A 17,509-nucleotide genomic window follows, 5' to 3' on the forward strand; every position below is an offset into this window, starting at 1 on the left:
GGTACCTAGGTGGGCCCATGCCCAGGCACCTCTTCCCCCTGAGGGACCTCATGCACACAGACATGGTATAGAATAGTTTATTCAGGCCAGAGGATGGGAGTTAGAGAGGCAGAGAGAGAGAGAAAGAGAGAGAGAGAGAGAGAGAGAGAGAGAGAGAGAGAGAGAGAGAGAGAGAGAAGTGGAGGCCAGTCATGACCACATGGAGATAGGGGGGAGGGGAAGAGAGCCCAAGAGGGCCAGAGAGGTGAGAGTGCCAAGAGGCAAAAGAGATGAGAGAGAGGCGATCAGAGAGCGATGAGAGAGAGAGGGGAGGGGCAAGTAGCCCCTTTTATAGTGGGCCAGGTCTATGGGGCGGGGCATACCTGGCTGTTGCCAGGTAAGTGTGGGGTGGAGCTTAGACAGAATACTAACAGGGTGGGCCTTTCATGTCAGCATCAGTTATCAACAAGAAAATCTACTGCAGACTTGCTCTTCCAAAACAACTCTAGCTGGTTTGAAGTGAAACTTGCCAGCACACATAATGTTCCAAGAGCATCTTTGGCCTCTAGTCTGAGCCCACACTAAACTGCAGGTCATCGGTGTCCCCCAGTTCTTCCTCAGTGCCCATAAGTCCTTGCCCTGTGCCAAGGGAGGAAAACATTGAGGTGTGTACGGTGTGACTCCTGGGCAGCCACGCCAATCCAGTGGCATCTTAGTTTTACTGCTATGAGGGGAGAGACAGGCTGTGGTCTTGCAGGGAACTGGACCATCAGCCAGAGAACCAACATGAACTCGACGGTGGGTAGGATGGGAGTAATGAATGTTACCAAGGGGAGGCCTGTGACCAGCATTTTGGAAGGTGGGCAGTTTCTGGTATTACCAGTACCCCTGCCTTACCCCCAGGAGGCACAGAAGCAGATAGATTGAGGGTAAAGTCCAGGGAATGAGAAGGCCTATAGACACAGAGGCCAGGAAGCCAGGGAGAGGCAGGCCATGTGTCTGTGAGCCTCAGGAAAGAGTCAGTGAACTATGGTTCCCAGAACCCTTGTCTCCCACCACCCGACTCCACCCATGACCACATGCCCCATCAGTGGGCAGGTAGGCAGGGAGAGGCTACAGCTGACACGAAGTTGGGAGACCATTTTGTCTCCTCTGGATGGTGAGTGCCCTGACCAAGGTGAGGCTCCCCTTCTCATAGCGTCATCACACTCTGCAGGCCTCATAGGCTAGAGGCTTCTTCCTCTGTGCTTCTGCTTCATGGTCTTCCAAGCATGGTTGCTTAGCAGGCTCAGGAGTAACTCACATGGATCCTGCATCACCGAAGGAAGGCTGCCCTTGTCTTGGGGACTTGTGTTTCAGCAGACAGGGCCTGGAGCCTCTCTTTAATGTGCATGAAAAACCCCACAACCTTCACAAGTGCTTCCTGTGTCTCTGGCTTTTGTCCCAAGTTTCTTAGGTGAAGCAAGATGACCTAGAGACTAAGAGGGTCTTGCAAGGGCCTGGCCACTTCTGCAGTGGAAAAGGATTAGTGGGGTTAGACATCCCGAGGCCATTCAGAAATTCTTCCTTCAAGTGTGGGTTGAGGCCCGTTGTAGGAGGCTGCCCTGCAGAATCTTCCAAGGTTTCCATCTGCTTACTGGTCAAGCAAGACCATTGCTCCAAGCATCTACATCCTGATGTCTGTCTAGAGACCACACAGTTTGCCCTCACAGATTACTCACTGCTCCTGAAGGGGCAAGAGGCTTGAGGAGTTGTAGTCCTTTGGCATTCTTCAGCCTCTTGGGAAAACCAACAAAAGATAAAGTCTCTAGCCTGTGATAGAGACTTTATCTTAGTGACAGTGGCACTAAGAGCAGGAAAGGGAATTCAGGGCTTAGCCTGACCATGTCCAAATCTGCAAACACTTCCCTCCCTCCCCCCTGCTACCTGCTGTGAAGCAAGAGTACTTCCTCAGTACCAGTACTTTTGAGTGGTCCTTCTTCCCTCCTCTCTTCCAGGTCTTCCTCGATCTCGGAGTCAGACCTGCCTTCCAGAGCTGCTGAGGTTTCTAGGACAGAACGTCCATGCACGCAAGAACAAGAATGTGGACATCCTCTGGCAAGCTGCCGAGGTACTCCTCAGAGTGCAGAAGAGTTACGCTGTACCTACCAAGAGCCACTGTAGTGACATCACGGAGGGGAGTACAGAGTCCTCCCACAAGGGCACGAGGAAAGGTCATCACTGCATAGGTTTAGCAGTGTGGGAGGATGCTGGACACCATTGCCCAGTTTCCTCCAACACCTGATGGTAGACACAAGGGAAGGTCACTACACAGGAAAGGTCACTGCACAGGAAAGGCCACTGCACAGGAAAAGCTACTGCATAGGAAAGGCCACTGCACAGGAAAGGTCACTGCATAGCACATCATGGCATGGGGTCAGTGGTATTAGAGGACCTTGAGCACCGTCACCCAGTTCATTCTGAAAGGGTTTCCTAGATTCCCGCAGTACACATGGAATCTGTTCCTGGGGCATTTATTTACCCGCCAGGCTGCTGTTTTGTCTCTTAAGAAGCCTGTATAGCCGTTTGAGCCCAGCTGGGATTTTGGTGCCTGGCCTTGAGAGCTCCCTCTCATAGCTCCTCAGAGAATTCCTACTCTGCATTGCCATTCAGACTTCCTCATTGCCCAAGCACCTGCACTGCTAGTATTTTCTCAGAACTTTAGTCAGGGAACCCCAAGGCTCCACTAAGAGCCAAGGTAGCTGAATAATTTCCTAGTCAGTCCTTCGCGTGCCCCTCATGCCCTTGGCAGCATGTCCTGACCGGTTCTGGGATTCAGGAATACGAGGCGCTCCCTCTGACATTCGCCTCCCTGCCTGGGTCTGAAGGAGCACAGGCAGATGTGCTCTACCCGCTCACACTGGTGGGAGATGCCACCGTCTGACAGGTTTGTCCAGCTCTGACTTCCATGGCAGCAAATAGTCCCTGCCTGGTCTGGTGCTCACTAGACCATTCCCAGTTGTTGTTAGGCCCTGATTTAGGGTGTCTTTGGGGTGGCCTTTTGTCTTGGATGAGCTTTACATTTGAGTTGCTAATGGCTGTGGCTGCTGAGCTGCTTGTGGAATGAAGCTTTGGAGAACAGACCTTCTCCTCTGCATTTGTCTCTTCATCTTCTGCAGCAGGTCAGCTGTAAGAGCTTATCCAATGGGAGATGTGGGATGGCTCTGCTGAGGCTCTGGTTCGCCTGGCTAGGCCGCCCTTTGAGCTTGTAATTATATTGAAGTCTGCTTTGAAACACTAAGTGACAAAAGCCTTAGCAGAGTCACAGACTGCATTTTCCCGTTTCTCTTAGTTTGGGGTCTAGTTCAGGCTAGGTCCATCAAATGGGACGGGGACACAGAAAGAGAACATACCTTCTCTTGGATCTTTGCAACAGAGCAGGGGGTGCCCCTTAATGTTAGTCTGAGGGAACTGCTAGGAAGTGATAGCCCCTTTCAGAGGTGCCTTTGGGAACTTCTGAGAGCCAGCCTTTTCTATGCAGCACAGTCTAGAGATGACAGACAGATGCTGTGGACTGGTGCCTTCCCTCTGGATCTATTCTTAGACTACCACAGTGATGTGACTGGTGGCTCTGCAGACACACACACCCATGCGTGCCACTGTTTCGAGACTGTGGTTCTCTCTCAACTGCACTCCACAGGACGATCATCAGTTACATGTGGGGGCACCTGACCTTTCCTGTCCAGTCAGTAAACGGGCCTTCCAATCCTGTCATCTCTGTTTCTAGTAGTGCCCCAGTCACAGAAGCATAGATTCAGGGGTGTAGAGTTCCCAGGACCTTTGTATCTCCCATTTCATATCCACCATACCTGTATGATCACCTGTGGGTGACAGTGAGTACAGGGAGCAAAGCCGGGGCACTTAGATGCCATGTCCCTCAAAGCTGTTCTCGTCTCAAGCGTCTTCCTTTCTGTACACGAACAGAGTCCCAGTTAGTCAGCTGCAAAGCCCTGTCAGGTCTAGCTTCTCATTTCATAGGTGGGAGACCTAAGCAGAGCTCCACAGCTAGCTGCAGACCTGGGCTGGGACTGCTGTGTCTAGGAGACAGGAATCTAGGAGCATATCTATAAATGAAATGGCTTGCCCCAGTGCTGTTGCGATAGGAAAGGAGTTATACTAGTGTGTCCAGGGATAACGGGACTCTGTGAGTGACAGTAGCTTTCCCTGGCTGGATTATCCTGTCCTTGTGGCAAGAAGGTCAGCATGGCTTAGAAGAGATAGCTGTCAGTGCAAAACAGTGATGCCCAAAGGTCTCTAGAAGGAATTTCCCTCGGGAAAACACACATGTGGCAGGCTCTGAGGAATGGCGGTGGGGTAGGGCAGGTGAAACTCAGGTGGAGCAAACTTAGGTTCCGATTTCGTCTCAGCAGCACAGAGCTGGAGAGTCAGGCCGTCCTGCCTGGGAATAGGCTTGGAATGGCTTTATTGTTTATGTTCCTGCCAGGCCTGTGGCAAGCCCTTGAAGGTGCTGCCCTTCTGCTGGTTTTCCCTCTCCTAAGAGCCTGTTTCCTGCTGCAGGTCTGTCGCCGCCTTAATGGGGTCCGATTCACCAGCTGCAAGAGTGCCAAGGACCGCACCGCCATGTCGGTGACTCTGGAACAGTGTCTGATCCTGCAGCACGAGCACGGCATGGCCCCGCAGGTCTTCACACAAGCCCTGGAGTGCATGCGCAGGTGAGTGCGGCTGCTGCCAGGCTGCCTCTGCCCAGCCACTTGCTCTCCCTTTGCTGTGTAAACTGCAGATGGGCCCAGACTTCCAGCACACTTGAGTTTGACCACTACTCACACTAATGGTCTGTCAAACTCAGGCAGTATTCTCTTAGAAGGCTGGGAGACAAGCCAGCACTCTGAGCAGAACTGAACTGGCCCAGTAGAGTGATGGGCTGGCTTGGGTCCGGCCGTTGGACAGTGACAGGAGCCCCTGGCTGTGGCTGGGCTTAGAGCTCAGCCTTCTCAGCAGGCAGCTGCTTTTACATCGTCCATTTGTATGCACTGCATACTTGCAGACTCCAGGGAAGGAACTGTGTCTGCAGGTTGCACAGGTTTGCTCTGCTGCCTTTCTAGTAGTGGACAGAGCTTGCTCTCACCAGCAAAATGTCCAGTGAATGTTTTATGGTGATAGCTGTCTGTGTGCCCTGGCCACCTTCCCCTAATAACGTCCTGATTCTGAGGCAGCAGATGTGTTTGCAGAATGAAACCCAGAATTCAAATTGTCCTCTGTTGATGGATGCCTTGTTTCAAGCACTGCTGGGACGCTCCCTACCCTACATACCAAAAGAAAGGATAAGAAACCAGTCCTCCCGTCTCCTTTGATGTAGTCACCAATGCTGTCACAGTCTGTTTCCAACAGTCACTCTCCTGAGCTCTCTGCACTGTCTGTCCTCTCACCGAGTCCTTGCTGTGCTCGATTCTCTTATCCTTTCTGTATGTCTGCACTTGACCTTCTCACAACGCACAAAGGGACGCCATAGGAGCAGAAGTGGCGTCATTCCATTCCTGTCTGTCTCTGAGACACCCAGTGTGGTCCTGGCTCTGAGGGTAGCAGCTATTCTGCACCCCATTAATTGTGCAGTGTAGAGAAAGCCTGATCTAGTGAGCCACAGATGTCAACTTCTGAGGATGTGGGACAACAGACAGGGGTCCCTGTGGTGGTGCAGCAAAGGCCAGGACCAGTGTCCCTCAAAGGCACACCCTGGGGACCACTCTCTTCAGTGGTCCCCCAACTGTTTCCCAGTGGTAATGCAATAAATTCAGCCCAGTCAGTGGGTTAATTTGTTGATCAAAGCAAGGGCATCATGTTCCTGTCTCCTCTTGGTGGGGTGCACTAGCTGGGGCCCACAGCATCAACACAGGAGTGAGCTCCAGTCTCACTGGCCGCTACAGCATCCTGTCCCGGGTTTACCTGGGCCTCATTCTGGGCACGTTTGAAAGTTTTGAGACCTTTTTGTTTTGCTTTTTGTTCCCAGGTCTTACCATTAATTGTCTAAAAGCAGCCATTAATACCCGTGCAACAACTTAAAAAGGAGTTGCTCTGGCAGCCATCCCCAGGACAAGGACATATAGATAAAATATAGGGAAGCTCTTTGCTAGCTGTCACATGGATGGCCTCTGGTCTGCTCCTGTGGCCCTTTAGACTCTGTTGCTAGCATTTGAAGGCTCAATTAGGTTGCTTCAGTACCAAGACTTTCTGAATTCCTCCTGAGTCTGATGATCCAAGAGTCACAATACCCCGCTTCTTCGGTGCATATTTGTGTGTGGCTCAGTTACCCGCTGCAGTGACAGAATACCTGAGACTGGAGTGGAGGGGAAGAGGAGTCTGCTTGCAGTTTCGGCGAGTTTCAGCTGCTTCGTTTCTTGACTGTGGTGAGGTAGACTCCTAGTGGAAGGGCATGGCCGAGTGCAGCTGCTCACAGAGCAGGACCCAGGAAGCAATGCAGGCCTGGGACTAGACCCACTTTTAAAGACACCTTTTAAGAGGCCTTTGCCCTCACTCCAGAAAATAACCTCCCGTCCTTACCCAGTAACTCTGGCAAGAAACTGACTAAACCCAGCGGGCCACTTACAGAAGGAAGGCATGAAAGGAGGTGGGGTCTTTGTGGAGAAGCATTCCTACAGGAAGAGGGAAAGACTTGGGGTGGAAATGACTAAAATTTATGATATAAGTGCATGAACCTGTCAAAACAAATCTAAGGGACATTGAGATGACTCAGTGGGTAAAGGGGCTTGCCACCAAGCATGATGACCTGGGTTCAGTCACCAGGACACACATGGTAGAAGGAGAGAACCAGCTCTTGCTAGTCACGCAACTCCTCCCCCCACGGTGGCACATGTATATGCAACAAATAAATGTAATTTAAAAGCTTTTAAAGATACCCACTCTAGTGATCTGCACCCTCTAACCAGTCCCCATCTTCCAAAGTTACCATCTCTAAATCTATTATATTAGTTTATTGATGAAGGCAGAGCTGCTTCACAGAAGTAAGCACCTTTGCTCTCTTTGAGCAGAGCTCACACTGGGCCCAAGCCTTCAACACATGACCCTTTGGTAGAGGAGACCTTCAGAGCAACAACATCACATCTGCCATAGCATCCTCTAGTTACAGCTTTGTGCATCCCTAGGGACTTGAACCCCGCTAGTGAGTTGTGCCTGCTTGGTGTCCTGGGGCATCTGATTGTTGGCACTGTTGCTCAGAAGCTGTCAACTAGGGCTGCTTTCTGTGCTCTTTACAAAATAAGGACCCCAAGATTGTGAGGAAGGAATGAGCCTCCTAGGAAATGAGCATATTTCCTGTTCTCTCTTCTCTGTCTCATTTAACCCATTCCCTGCCTATAACCACAGAAGTTTCTGGACTCTAGAATCTCTACAGTGGGCACACTTAAGTTTAATACTTATTTTCAGGCTTTATACAAGACAAAGCCTCTGCCTGCCCCACTGTTCTTAGCATAGGAGCAGTGCTCAACACTGCCCCTGCTGACCCAGAAGTGCCTTTGTTTTCAGGTGACACTGTCTGGATTACCCACATGGTGAGACAAGGTCTGTTAGTCACCTGTAAGCACTGTGGCCACAGTGGTGACCAGCCCTGCAGCCCACAGAGCCATGAAGGTGGCAGTGAGTCCCTGCAGTGGCCTGGGTGGAGGAGTACATCTTGCTGTGTCACTTGTGCCTTATCAGATGTGATCGTAAACCTGAAGCGGGAGCGTAGCTGACACTGTTGAAACACGTGCTGCTTATGCACGCACACGCACGCACGCACGCACACCCTGCAGCATAGTAGTACTAACAAGAATAATTGCTCTGCAGTGGCTGCCCACATGTGCAACATGAATTCTGTACCAGGGCCCATTTCAAGCCCCCAGTGTATATGAACGTGAAGTTAGGTGTCATTTTAGCTACTCAGTCCTTGTAATGCATGTGGGCTGAGTCCAGCGATCACCTGGCTGAGGCTGATCAGAATGGCACAGATAGGGGTGGTATTCTGTCCCATGTTAGGAAGTGAAATTCTCAAACAATAGGCCCTCCTGGGCAGCCCCAGTGGCCCGCCAAGCAGCCCCGGCAGACACTGTGCTCACCAGTCAGTGCTTGCCAGCTTGCAGTGTCCCCTAGCTTTCGCAGCTGCGCAAGGTGTCTTGAGCCCCTGCCTGCTCAGGGCACACTGTTCTCTCAGAGTGCCGGCCTGGCCTGTCCCTGGGTCAGAGTCAGGGTTGATGCTTGTGAGGTAGGGATGTCACTCCTCAGTCATGTGGTTCCAGATATCATCCAGCCTCGAAACCTCTTTCCCTTTTTTGGTACTGGGGCTTGAGCCCAAGACCTAGTGCCAATTAGTACAGTTTACCATGGAGCTAGTCAGCCCCAGGACATTGTTTCTCCAGCACTAAAAGAAGGAAAAATCCCAAATTTCCATTGTAAATCTGGCTGACTCCATTTTGAAGGATCATCCTCCAGAACAATCCATTTCAAAGTGGGGGAAAAGATTGTGGCTCCCCTCTGACACTCTGAGACCTGAGGCAGGTGTGGGAAGACCCGGCCCTGGATTGACACTCAGGTCGATGACTTGTTTGTCCCCACACCACCCAGGCGTCTGTGAGAAGGTCAAACACCATGGTTCTTCATGTTCAGCTTGCTTCTCAGAACTGCTCACCGGCAGCATGCGGGTGGCTCGGGCGGGAGGGTGGGCAGGTGGCTGGCGGCTGGCGGCTGGAGCTGCGCTTGGCCAGCTGAGAGAGGGTGAACATGGACAACCATCCTTCAGCCTGTGTGTGTTTCCCTTGGTGGATGCAGGATTCTTTTCTTATCTGCACTTCTCTTCTCTCCTCCTCTCCTGTGACTGTGCTGGTTCTGTTCGGTCTTCTGTCCACACTTCTCTGCATCTCCTTTTTCTTTCTGTTGTGCCTCATTCCATTTTTTTTTTAATTTTATCTTTTGGTTCATCTTTCTCCCCATACTTTTGGGTAAAACCCATCGCATGTGTCTTTTTCTTTCTTTCTTTCTTTCTTTCTTTCTTTCTTTCTTTCTTTCTTTCTTTCTTTCTTTCTTTCTTTCTTTCCTTCCTTCCTTCCTTCCTTCCTTCCTTCCTTCCTTCCTTCCTTCCTTCTTTCTTTCTTTCTTTCTTTCTTTCTTTCTTTCTTTCTTTCTTTCTTTCTTTCTTTCTTTCTTTCTTTCTTTCTTTCTTTTTCTTTCTTTCCTTTCCCCCCTTTTTTTTCCTTTCTCCCAACTTTTTCCTTTTCACAGCATTGGAACACGGGAGGTGGTTACCCAGAAGAACTTGAGCGGTCTGGTGCCCATCCGAGACTTAAGGCTAGACCCCAGCCTTCTTTGTTCTATCCCTTTATTAGCTCTGAGCCCCAATCTACTGATTGTGTGGCTCTTCCTGAGCATAGCGTACCTGGTGACCAAATTGCGTTGCAAATAGAAATCATTATGAAAAATTAGTCACGAGGCAGACAAAAGTGCCCGAATATGTCCAGCCACCGTGTGCCAAACTGGGCAGAAGGAAGGTGTCAAAGCGAGGTCTGCCGAGAATATCTCATGCCTTACAGTTTGACGTTCTGTTCTTCTGAACTGTATATACCTGCCAAGTTCTTTCATCAAGAGGACTTGTTCTTTTCGATTGTGTAGCGTCTTCAGTGCTTGTAACATGTTCTTCTGGTGCCTGTGACTGCAATATTTAGCTGGCCTGGGATTACTTGTACCAAATATCTTCTGATGTAAAACTATTTATTACCTGTACATCTTGTGTGCCCTGTTTCAAGAGAAAGGGATGATGTCTGAAAAGAATTTGTATATTTGATACTATTCCTTAAGTGTATCTATCGCTAACCTTCCTTGCCTTTTGATGAGAAAAAGATGATTATCATCCGGTTTATCTAGACGCCCCGTGTAATGGGACTGTACTTCCTACTTAGCTTTCAAAGCGTAGCCCTGGGAGTGTGATAGCAAATAGTTTTCAGAGTCACTCTGTCTGCTCCAATTCTCCCCACCTGGTCACAACACAGCTGTGGTCCAAGCGCACACGCCACCGAGTCCAGCACAGTACATGCTGCTTATGACTTAGGGTTGTTCCTAATACAAGTACTAGTGAGGGGTATATACTTTTTCTTGAAATAACATTTTTTTTTAATTTAAAAGCTGTATGTTTAATTCCAGATAAAGTCTAGATATCAAGGTTAATAATGAACAACAACAACAAAAAAATCAAAATGTCCTAAAAAATTAATGAGGCTGAAGTTTTGGCACTTGTGAGACTTGGGGCTGTGAGAAGGGGGTCCCTCTGGGTTTGCCCTTGCTGTTCCTCAGTCTAAAACGGTACTGCTCCTAAAACAGGATGGCTAATAACCCTGACACTTATGTGCAGCCGAGAGTGACTCTCCTCTATAAAACAGCATGTCACCTAGGAATCAGTCCCTGAGCCCATGTAAGACACAGTGGATGGCTTCTCCACTGTCTGGTTCACATTAGGTCGAGTTTCCAATTTTGACCTCCAGTTGGATGAAGGGAATTTCTTTTCTTGAGTCTGGCGGAAAACCCAGAGTGCCTTAGAGAAGCCAGAGTTTCTAGTACTTGATATTCTCATGTTCCCAAACCCTCCCACCATAAATCTAGCCCTTCTAATCTCTCAAAGACTTTCTGACCATACTGGAGGGTTTTCTCTGCTTTGGATTCCTCTAAAAGAATAAGGTCTAGGAGGTGAATTGCAGAAGCAGTTAGCAGTGAATACCAGCTGCCATGCGGAGCCTGTAATTGGGCTGGGTAAGCCTGTCCTTTGCAGATCTGAGCTCTGCAGGAACCTCAGCGCAAGCGTCACCTCTGTGTCTGCACATGAGCAGGTCCACGGGTCTCTCCTAGTGTAAGCATGGTGACAGCTCTGTGGCATCTTTCAGTTTAGTCTCACCCATCGCCAGCTGCCATCAGTCACCAGACAGACACAGTCAATGAACGGTTCTTTGAAAGGAATGCTTGGTAGGTGCCCTTCCAGCTCAGAGCATGTGCTTCAAGCCTCTAAGACCATTTTGTTTGCTTCATTTGAATAGGGGAGAAAGAGCCCACAGCCTCCTTCCATCTGCATCCCACAGCCTCCCATTCCTTGCTCCTGGTCGATACCCTCCTGATACCATGGAGGTGACTCAGGAAGGCATCATTTCCAGGGTTGTGCTGTGGCCAAGCAGAGAGAGACCATAGACAGGTGGGGGGGGGGAGCTATAGAGTAACTACAGAGACAGCACCCTCTGTCCTCTAGGGACCAGGATGTCACTAGCTCTTTGCAGGGACTCTTTCTCTGGACCATTGTACATCAAAGAGAATCAATGGCTGGTTAGAGAAATCCCTACCCCCAGCCCTGGATAGGGGGACTCCTGTGAGGACTCCATGGTCTAGTCTGTTGTCAGAAAGGCAAGCAGTAGGGCTTCTTGTTCCTTTTCCAGGGCTGAGCAGAATGCAGCACAGCACCCCAAAAGGCAGCCTTTGGAAGTATGCCCCGCCCCGGCACTGGGAGGTCTGCATTTCCTTTTCACTAGGGAGCCCGGGAGACCAGTCTGCAGTGTGCTCTTTTTCGTGCTGTATTTTAACGGCGTTAAGTAAGGTCTTTTGCTCATGAAATTGAGCCGACTATAGATTGAGTCTTGTCTACTTCATCCAGAAATGGGGAGAAGGAGGATGAAGAGAAGCCCCGAGCTAGTCGGTGCTGGCCTCTGTTGCTTCTGAGGAGCCCTGCGCTGTGGTTGAAGACACGGGGAGTGTTGTCCCTGCTGCAGTCAGCAGTCTTGGACATGGAGAAGCAGGTGCAGGAGTTTTTGTCAGGGTGCCTGTAGGAAATAGCTCTGAGCTGGGCTCACTGGACTGCTCCTGTGTGTCATTTAGGCAGAGACACTAAAATGGAGACATCCTTCCACACAGACACCCCCAGGTCTGCTGTGGAAAACCCCCAGGAAAGCAAAAACAGGTGTTTAGGATTGTCCTTTAAAGTGTCCATCCAAATATCCAAAGTTGATGTTCTTAAAATGAGGTAATGTTTGAGATAACAAAAAATAATCAGTAGTTATACAGTAACTACATCTTTATTGCTAAAATCTTCCAGAAACCTTGTCATGTATTATTACCCCCGAGGACACTGTAGCAGTGTTGTCAGTGAGGTGTTCTGCCTTAGGCCACCACGCTGGACTCTGAGGACCTTGTTCCAAGCCTTCCAGCCAGGTCATGCACACCTGCAGGTCGTGCTGGTAGTGGTAGCATGCAGAACAGGCATGCCGGCCTGGAATAAAACATAGGTTAAAGGCATAATCTAAATTGTAAGTTCATGTATTCATGTACAATGTATGCAGCCAGCTAAAGGCAGTATTAACTCCTTCCATGTGTGAATACAGAGACTGTCAAAGTTTATGCTGCTGCTGGGCAGTTATTCAGTAGGTGGGTGGGTTTGAGGGCCCTCCTGTATAAATGCAGAAGCCATATGTGAGAAGGGAACCTGCAAAGGCCACAGCAAATCCACTGTGCGCAGGAGCCTACAGCTCTGCTGTAAGACGTTTCTGCTTTGTCCGATTCCTGAATGTTCAGCAGATGCTGTCTCTGGCTCTGGGAGGCCCAGGTCTGGCTCAGCTGACACGTGCAGCCTAGGGCTTGAGGCTCTGGAACAGAGACGTGCACGTGTGTGACTGGAGCCGCCAGCAGCTGAGGCGGATGCTTTTTTAACCTGCCTGTGCTCATTCTCTTTAGAATAAACATTACTGCCTCACCAAAAGGACCTGACATGTTCTTAATAAGGGGACTGTCATTTTCATTTTGAAAGGCTTGAGCTGCTATTTTTTTAAAAATGTATGCTGTGTGGTCTTCATAGAATTTGAAATACTTTTTTTCAAACCACTGCTTCTTGATAACTACAAATTTTACATCTCAGAAGGGATTTTTTTAACTGAACTTGATAACTGCGTGATTTCATTGCTACTCTGTGAATATTATAAAAACAGTAAGTTTTACTGTGGGTAGAGAGGCGTTCGTATACAGTATCACTTCTGCCTGTTAGTGTTCTGCACGCCTCAGAGCTTCGCCAAGAGAGCGCCCTTGAGCTTCCTCTGTGACCTCCCTGGCTGCTCGTCCTCTTGGGCACCATTTGTTTTGTCCTTGGGTTGCTATGACATCCTTCCATCAAGTACAGCTTGGATTTATGGTGGAGTTCTCTTAAAGGCAGAGCAGCTATGGGCTCACATCGGGCTTAGTGGTTCTTGGAGAGGAAATGGCTACAATGGAAGCAGCCCACATGGAGATGGTGGGTAGTGACCCCCTTCAGATCAGTAACGCCTTCATAGAACCTCAGCCCGATAGCTGCGAGGGCCTGTTCTGCAGACAGGGCATGGCCTATATGGGTACTTTGCACTTGAACTGCTGCCCCTAGCTGGAGACAGATTGATCAGAACAGATGGTTTTGGTACTTGTTGAATTCTGCAAGGAAAATCAGCATGTGGAATGTGCAGTGGTCACAGATTTTGCTAACATACACAAGGCAGTGTTTTAGAAGCCATGCTCAGAGTAAAACATCCCACCATTCAGTTTGCTGTCTAACATTCTGTGAGCCACAGTTATGCTAGAACCCAGACAACCAAACCCAAGATACACGCAAAATCATGTATTTTTAAAGAATTGTGTCTGCTTAGATACAACATGGCTCTGGAATTCCCAGCCCACAGCCGCATCCAGCATGTGTCCGTCTGTGCTTCTTAGCTGCTTTGTTCAGAACTACCATCGTACGTGTGTGCTTGTCGTAAATGCGTCCAGCAGCCATTGTAGTTAATCCTTTTTGAACGCTATGGAAATAATCGGATCATTTCATCTTAGTTTAAGTCTTTTCTTTTTTCCTTTTTTACTGCTGTCATTTCTTGTGCTTGTTTTTCCCCAGTGAGGGTTGTCGGCGAGAAAACACAATGAAGAATGTTGGAAGTCGCAAATATGCATTTAACTCCCTGCAGCTGAAGGCCTTCCCCAAGCATTACAGGCCTCCAGAAGGGACTTACGGAAAAGTTGAGACATGAACACACGGTTTCCTCTAATTAGATCTTACGTAATCAATGTGGGTCCCTGTAGTGTCACATACGATTCTTCAAGAAGACCTGAAGGATTGGTTTTTATTTTTGTGCTTTTAAAGACATGTCACTGAAGAGTCTATGGAGCATGATTTTGTGCTGGAATCTGTAGGGTCACGTGTGAGTCAGTAGTGTGGATAGTAACAGCTGCTCTCAACAACAGCTTTTGGGCTGTCACTATACCATTCATGTCATAGTTCCTAGATGCCAGCTGGGTCTGCCTAAACTCCAGCAGACATTTTCAAATATCCACTTAGGTCCTGCTCCCCCGGTTTCTTTTTCTATTCAGTAACTCACAAGTGAGCATTGACTTAAATTCTACTTTCAAAAAGATTGAATATAAAACAGGAAGTACCTACCCCCTTATACTTCAGGTTCCTGGTAGATCAGTAGATGCTAACTCAGCTTGGGGAAAGACCCTCCAGGTTATGAGAGGCTGGTCCTAGTGTCCCTGAAAGGCCACATGCTCTGTAAAGCTAAAGTGGGAGGAAAGCTTGGTTGGACACACCAGGAGCTCACACACCCGGCCACACTGACCTGCCTTTCACAGTCATAGATGAATGCTTGCTTAAGATGTAAAGCCAGCTGAGAGGTCCCTGGACTCTGCCCCCCCCCCAGTCCCCCCGCGTATGCTCCCTTGTATGTTTAGCTCTACCCGACAGGGTGTATCTCCCTTTGTTCTCTGGCAATCAGGACCTTCAATGTGGCTTGTCAGGTGTCTGGGAAACAAGTCTCCAGACAGGGATTTAAGGCCAGAGAGACAGTAGAAACTTAGATATTTTCAGAATAAATGTACTTCTGGGAGCTTTCTAATAATCTTCCAGAAGACTGAAAGTCATGTTTGAATGTCTAGAGAAAGTGTCTTAGTTTCTGGTTTGCAATCATGGTGAACAGTCTCCCCTCTGTTTCATGGCTCTGGAGAAACAGTTAAAACTGTCCCCTCCCTTGAGAGTCTGAGTGGAGAGGATGGGACAGGATGAGAGGGATTTCACAGACAGTTTGCTCTGCTCATCTTTACGAGGTGATGATGAGTCTTAGCTGCACGTGGCAGATTGTTTTTCTTAGAGATTTATATGTTTTATAAGTTCTGTTCATCGTAATTCTGTTTACATGTTATTTAAAAGGCTGTAAAAATGAAGTGTGTCTGGACTATAGTCATGACACTGATAAAATGATCACCGCGCCCACCGTGGGATGCTTGGAGAAGCCTAGCTCCTTTTCGTTTGGCTCCTTTAGAAACAGGTAACAGCTGGATCTGAGACATTTGAGGCTTAGACGGGACCACTCTTGGGGAGACAGGGAGGGTGCAGGCATCCCAGTGTGCAGACAGTGGCCTCCAGTCTCCAGGTGCCTGCTGGGAGGAGGTTGTGCTCTGCTAAGGGGTGGTGTGGCTCACTGCCAGGCAGGGCACTGTGGAAGGTGAATGACCAGAAGTTCTCTTCACCCACCCCTCCATTCAGGTCTGCTCTGCTGATCATATTAGATTGTTCTGAAGCCTCAGGCCCTGATCAAAGATGGCCGAGTCTCAGTGTGGCTGGCCTTTTAACTCTTGTTGGTTCATTTACTCTTAGTTTTTTGTTTGTTTGGTTTTTCTCATTTTGACATCACTGCCTTTTAAAAATATTTCTTCGGGATTTTAGAATTAAATGTTTCCCGTGTTCTCTAGCCTTCCTTTCTGTCCAAAGGGCATTTGACCTGCCACACTTACAAAGGGAACAGGTAAAGCTGACTCCTGTCAGCTTCTGGATGTGAATTCTTTTCTTAGTTTTTGTTTTATAATATGAATCACTGTAAAACTGTAAGATTTAGCTGATCACAAAAAAGATTGTGGCTTCAGTGTTTTCTCTGAAGGCGTTGTGACTGGTTTCCAGAGCATCACATATGCCCCGGGAGGGTCATCTCGCACAGCGTGGTCTCACAAGCTCCTGGGCTGCAGCAGGGGCCGAGCTGTTCCCTGGGGAGGAAGACCTTCCTGTGACTGTCCCCATTTAAAAAGGAATGCAGTCTCAGGCCAGCTGGGAACCGTGTGGATCCTGTCAGGGCTCCTGCAGCACGACTGCCTCTGTTGTCCTTTAAAGATGTAAAAATGCTGTACAGTGCTGTTTTATCCCCAACACTTGTATTTGCCCAGCTTAGTGCATTTAAATACTTTTATTTATTTGTTTGGGACAGTATTAATATATATGAACATATAGTTACTGTTTTATATATTCTTAGCTTACTCAAAGCCATGTATGCTGTAAATGTGCTTGTCTTTAGAATGGTAAATAATAAAAACTGACAAAAACATTAAACTCAGTCTCACTTGATTCAGTCTTCTACACTGGCTGTCCTGCAGACAGGCCAGACTGGTGGTCATACCTGGGCTTCGGGGCCAGGAGTCATAAGACTGCAAGTGGGGGTCAGGAGAGACTACAGTCCTTTTAAACATGTTTTTAGTGAGTTTGAATTAAGGTGTGTGGTTAAAAGAATGGGGATATCGTCAACTGGGGAACAGAGGTGGGGGCACAGGAGTCAGCTCCCAGTGGCTGGCTCCTAAGATCCCAAAAGGGAGAAATACCTTCTTATAGGTCTCTGTGGCTATCTTCATACATTTTTAATGCTATTTATTTATTGTGGTATGTGAGGATATGTATGCATTTTGCTACTACTTATCTATTTGTATGTGTGGTGGTGGTGGTGTGTGTGTGTGTGTTGTGCTCTCTTCCCTCTGGGGCCTCAACCTACTGGATGGTACGGCCCACATTCCTGGCCTGCCTTTACAGTTCCTTTCCTGTGTCAATCATATCCAAAGTGTCCTTCTAACACACTCAGAAGGGGTGTTTTACTAACCCCGGGGCCACTCAGGTCAACTAAGATCAACTATCCGCACATGCCATCGTGTCACATCTGTATCTTCCCTCCCTGCCCTGCCTTTCCCCTACACCCTGGTCCCCTCCTCCTGCTCCATCCAAAGATCATCTCTAATGACCACTTCAGAAAAAGTCCTTTAAATATTCTCATATAATTTTTAATAGTTGACAGTGTTTATGGATGTATTTTGTAAAAGGCTTGTTTACATTCTTCTAAAGGATATGTCATGAATATTTGGTCTGCCTTGCCATTATCCTTTGTATTCATAAGGACGGGTGATGGCTCAGCAGGCAAGAGCGCTGTCATTAAGCCTTGCGATCGGAGTTTGATCCCTGGAATCCACATGGTAAAAGGAGAGAACACCCTGTGCCGCTGCATACACATGTGCGCCCCCACCCCACACCCAGTTTACTAAATGAAGATGAATAAATGGTGAATTTGTAGTGTTTATTGAACCCTTCCAAAGCCTGCACTATGTTGTCTGTCTTCCCTTGTAACCACCAGTTATTTTAGATGCAACAGAAGAGGACAAATTCACCAAGTCAAAGGAGAGGACAGACTCGGGAGCAGTG

General features: G+C 48.5%; 1 protein-coding gene across 10 annotated transcripts in view; it reads left to right on the forward strand.

Moving 5' to 3' along the window:
- Nucleotides 1–15,533, forward strand: part of Inpp4a (inositol polyphosphate-4-phosphatase type I A) — a 114,492-nt gene extending 98,959 nt beyond the window's left edge. For 7 of the 10 annotated variants that reach the window (XM_052193010.1, XM_052193014.1, XM_052193009.1 and 4 more), the window contains 3 exons: nucleotides 1,977–2,089; nucleotides 4,537–4,691; nucleotides 9,247–9,805. In XM_052193010.1, coding sequence (XP_052048970.1) covers nucleotides 1,977–2,089; nucleotides 4,537–4,691; nucleotides 9,247–9,427 — 449 coding nt within the window. In that variant the 3' untranslated portion in view covers nucleotides 9,428–9,805. Of the gene's footprint in view, nucleotides 1–1,976; nucleotides 2,090–4,536; nucleotides 4,692–9,246; nucleotides 9,806–13,900 lie in introns of those variants that run through there. The other 3 variants (XM_052193012.1, XM_052193018.1, XM_052193019.1) reach the window with 1 other exon arrangement.
- Nucleotides 15,534–17,509: the final 1,976 nt, after the last annotated feature.

The sequence above is a fragment of the Apodemus sylvaticus genome, chromosome 9, assembly GCF_947179515.1.
Source record: "Apodemus sylvaticus chromosome 9, mApoSyl1.1, whole genome shotgun sequence".
NCBI lineage: Eukaryota > Metazoa > Chordata > Mammalia > Rodentia > Muridae > Apodemus > Apodemus sylvaticus.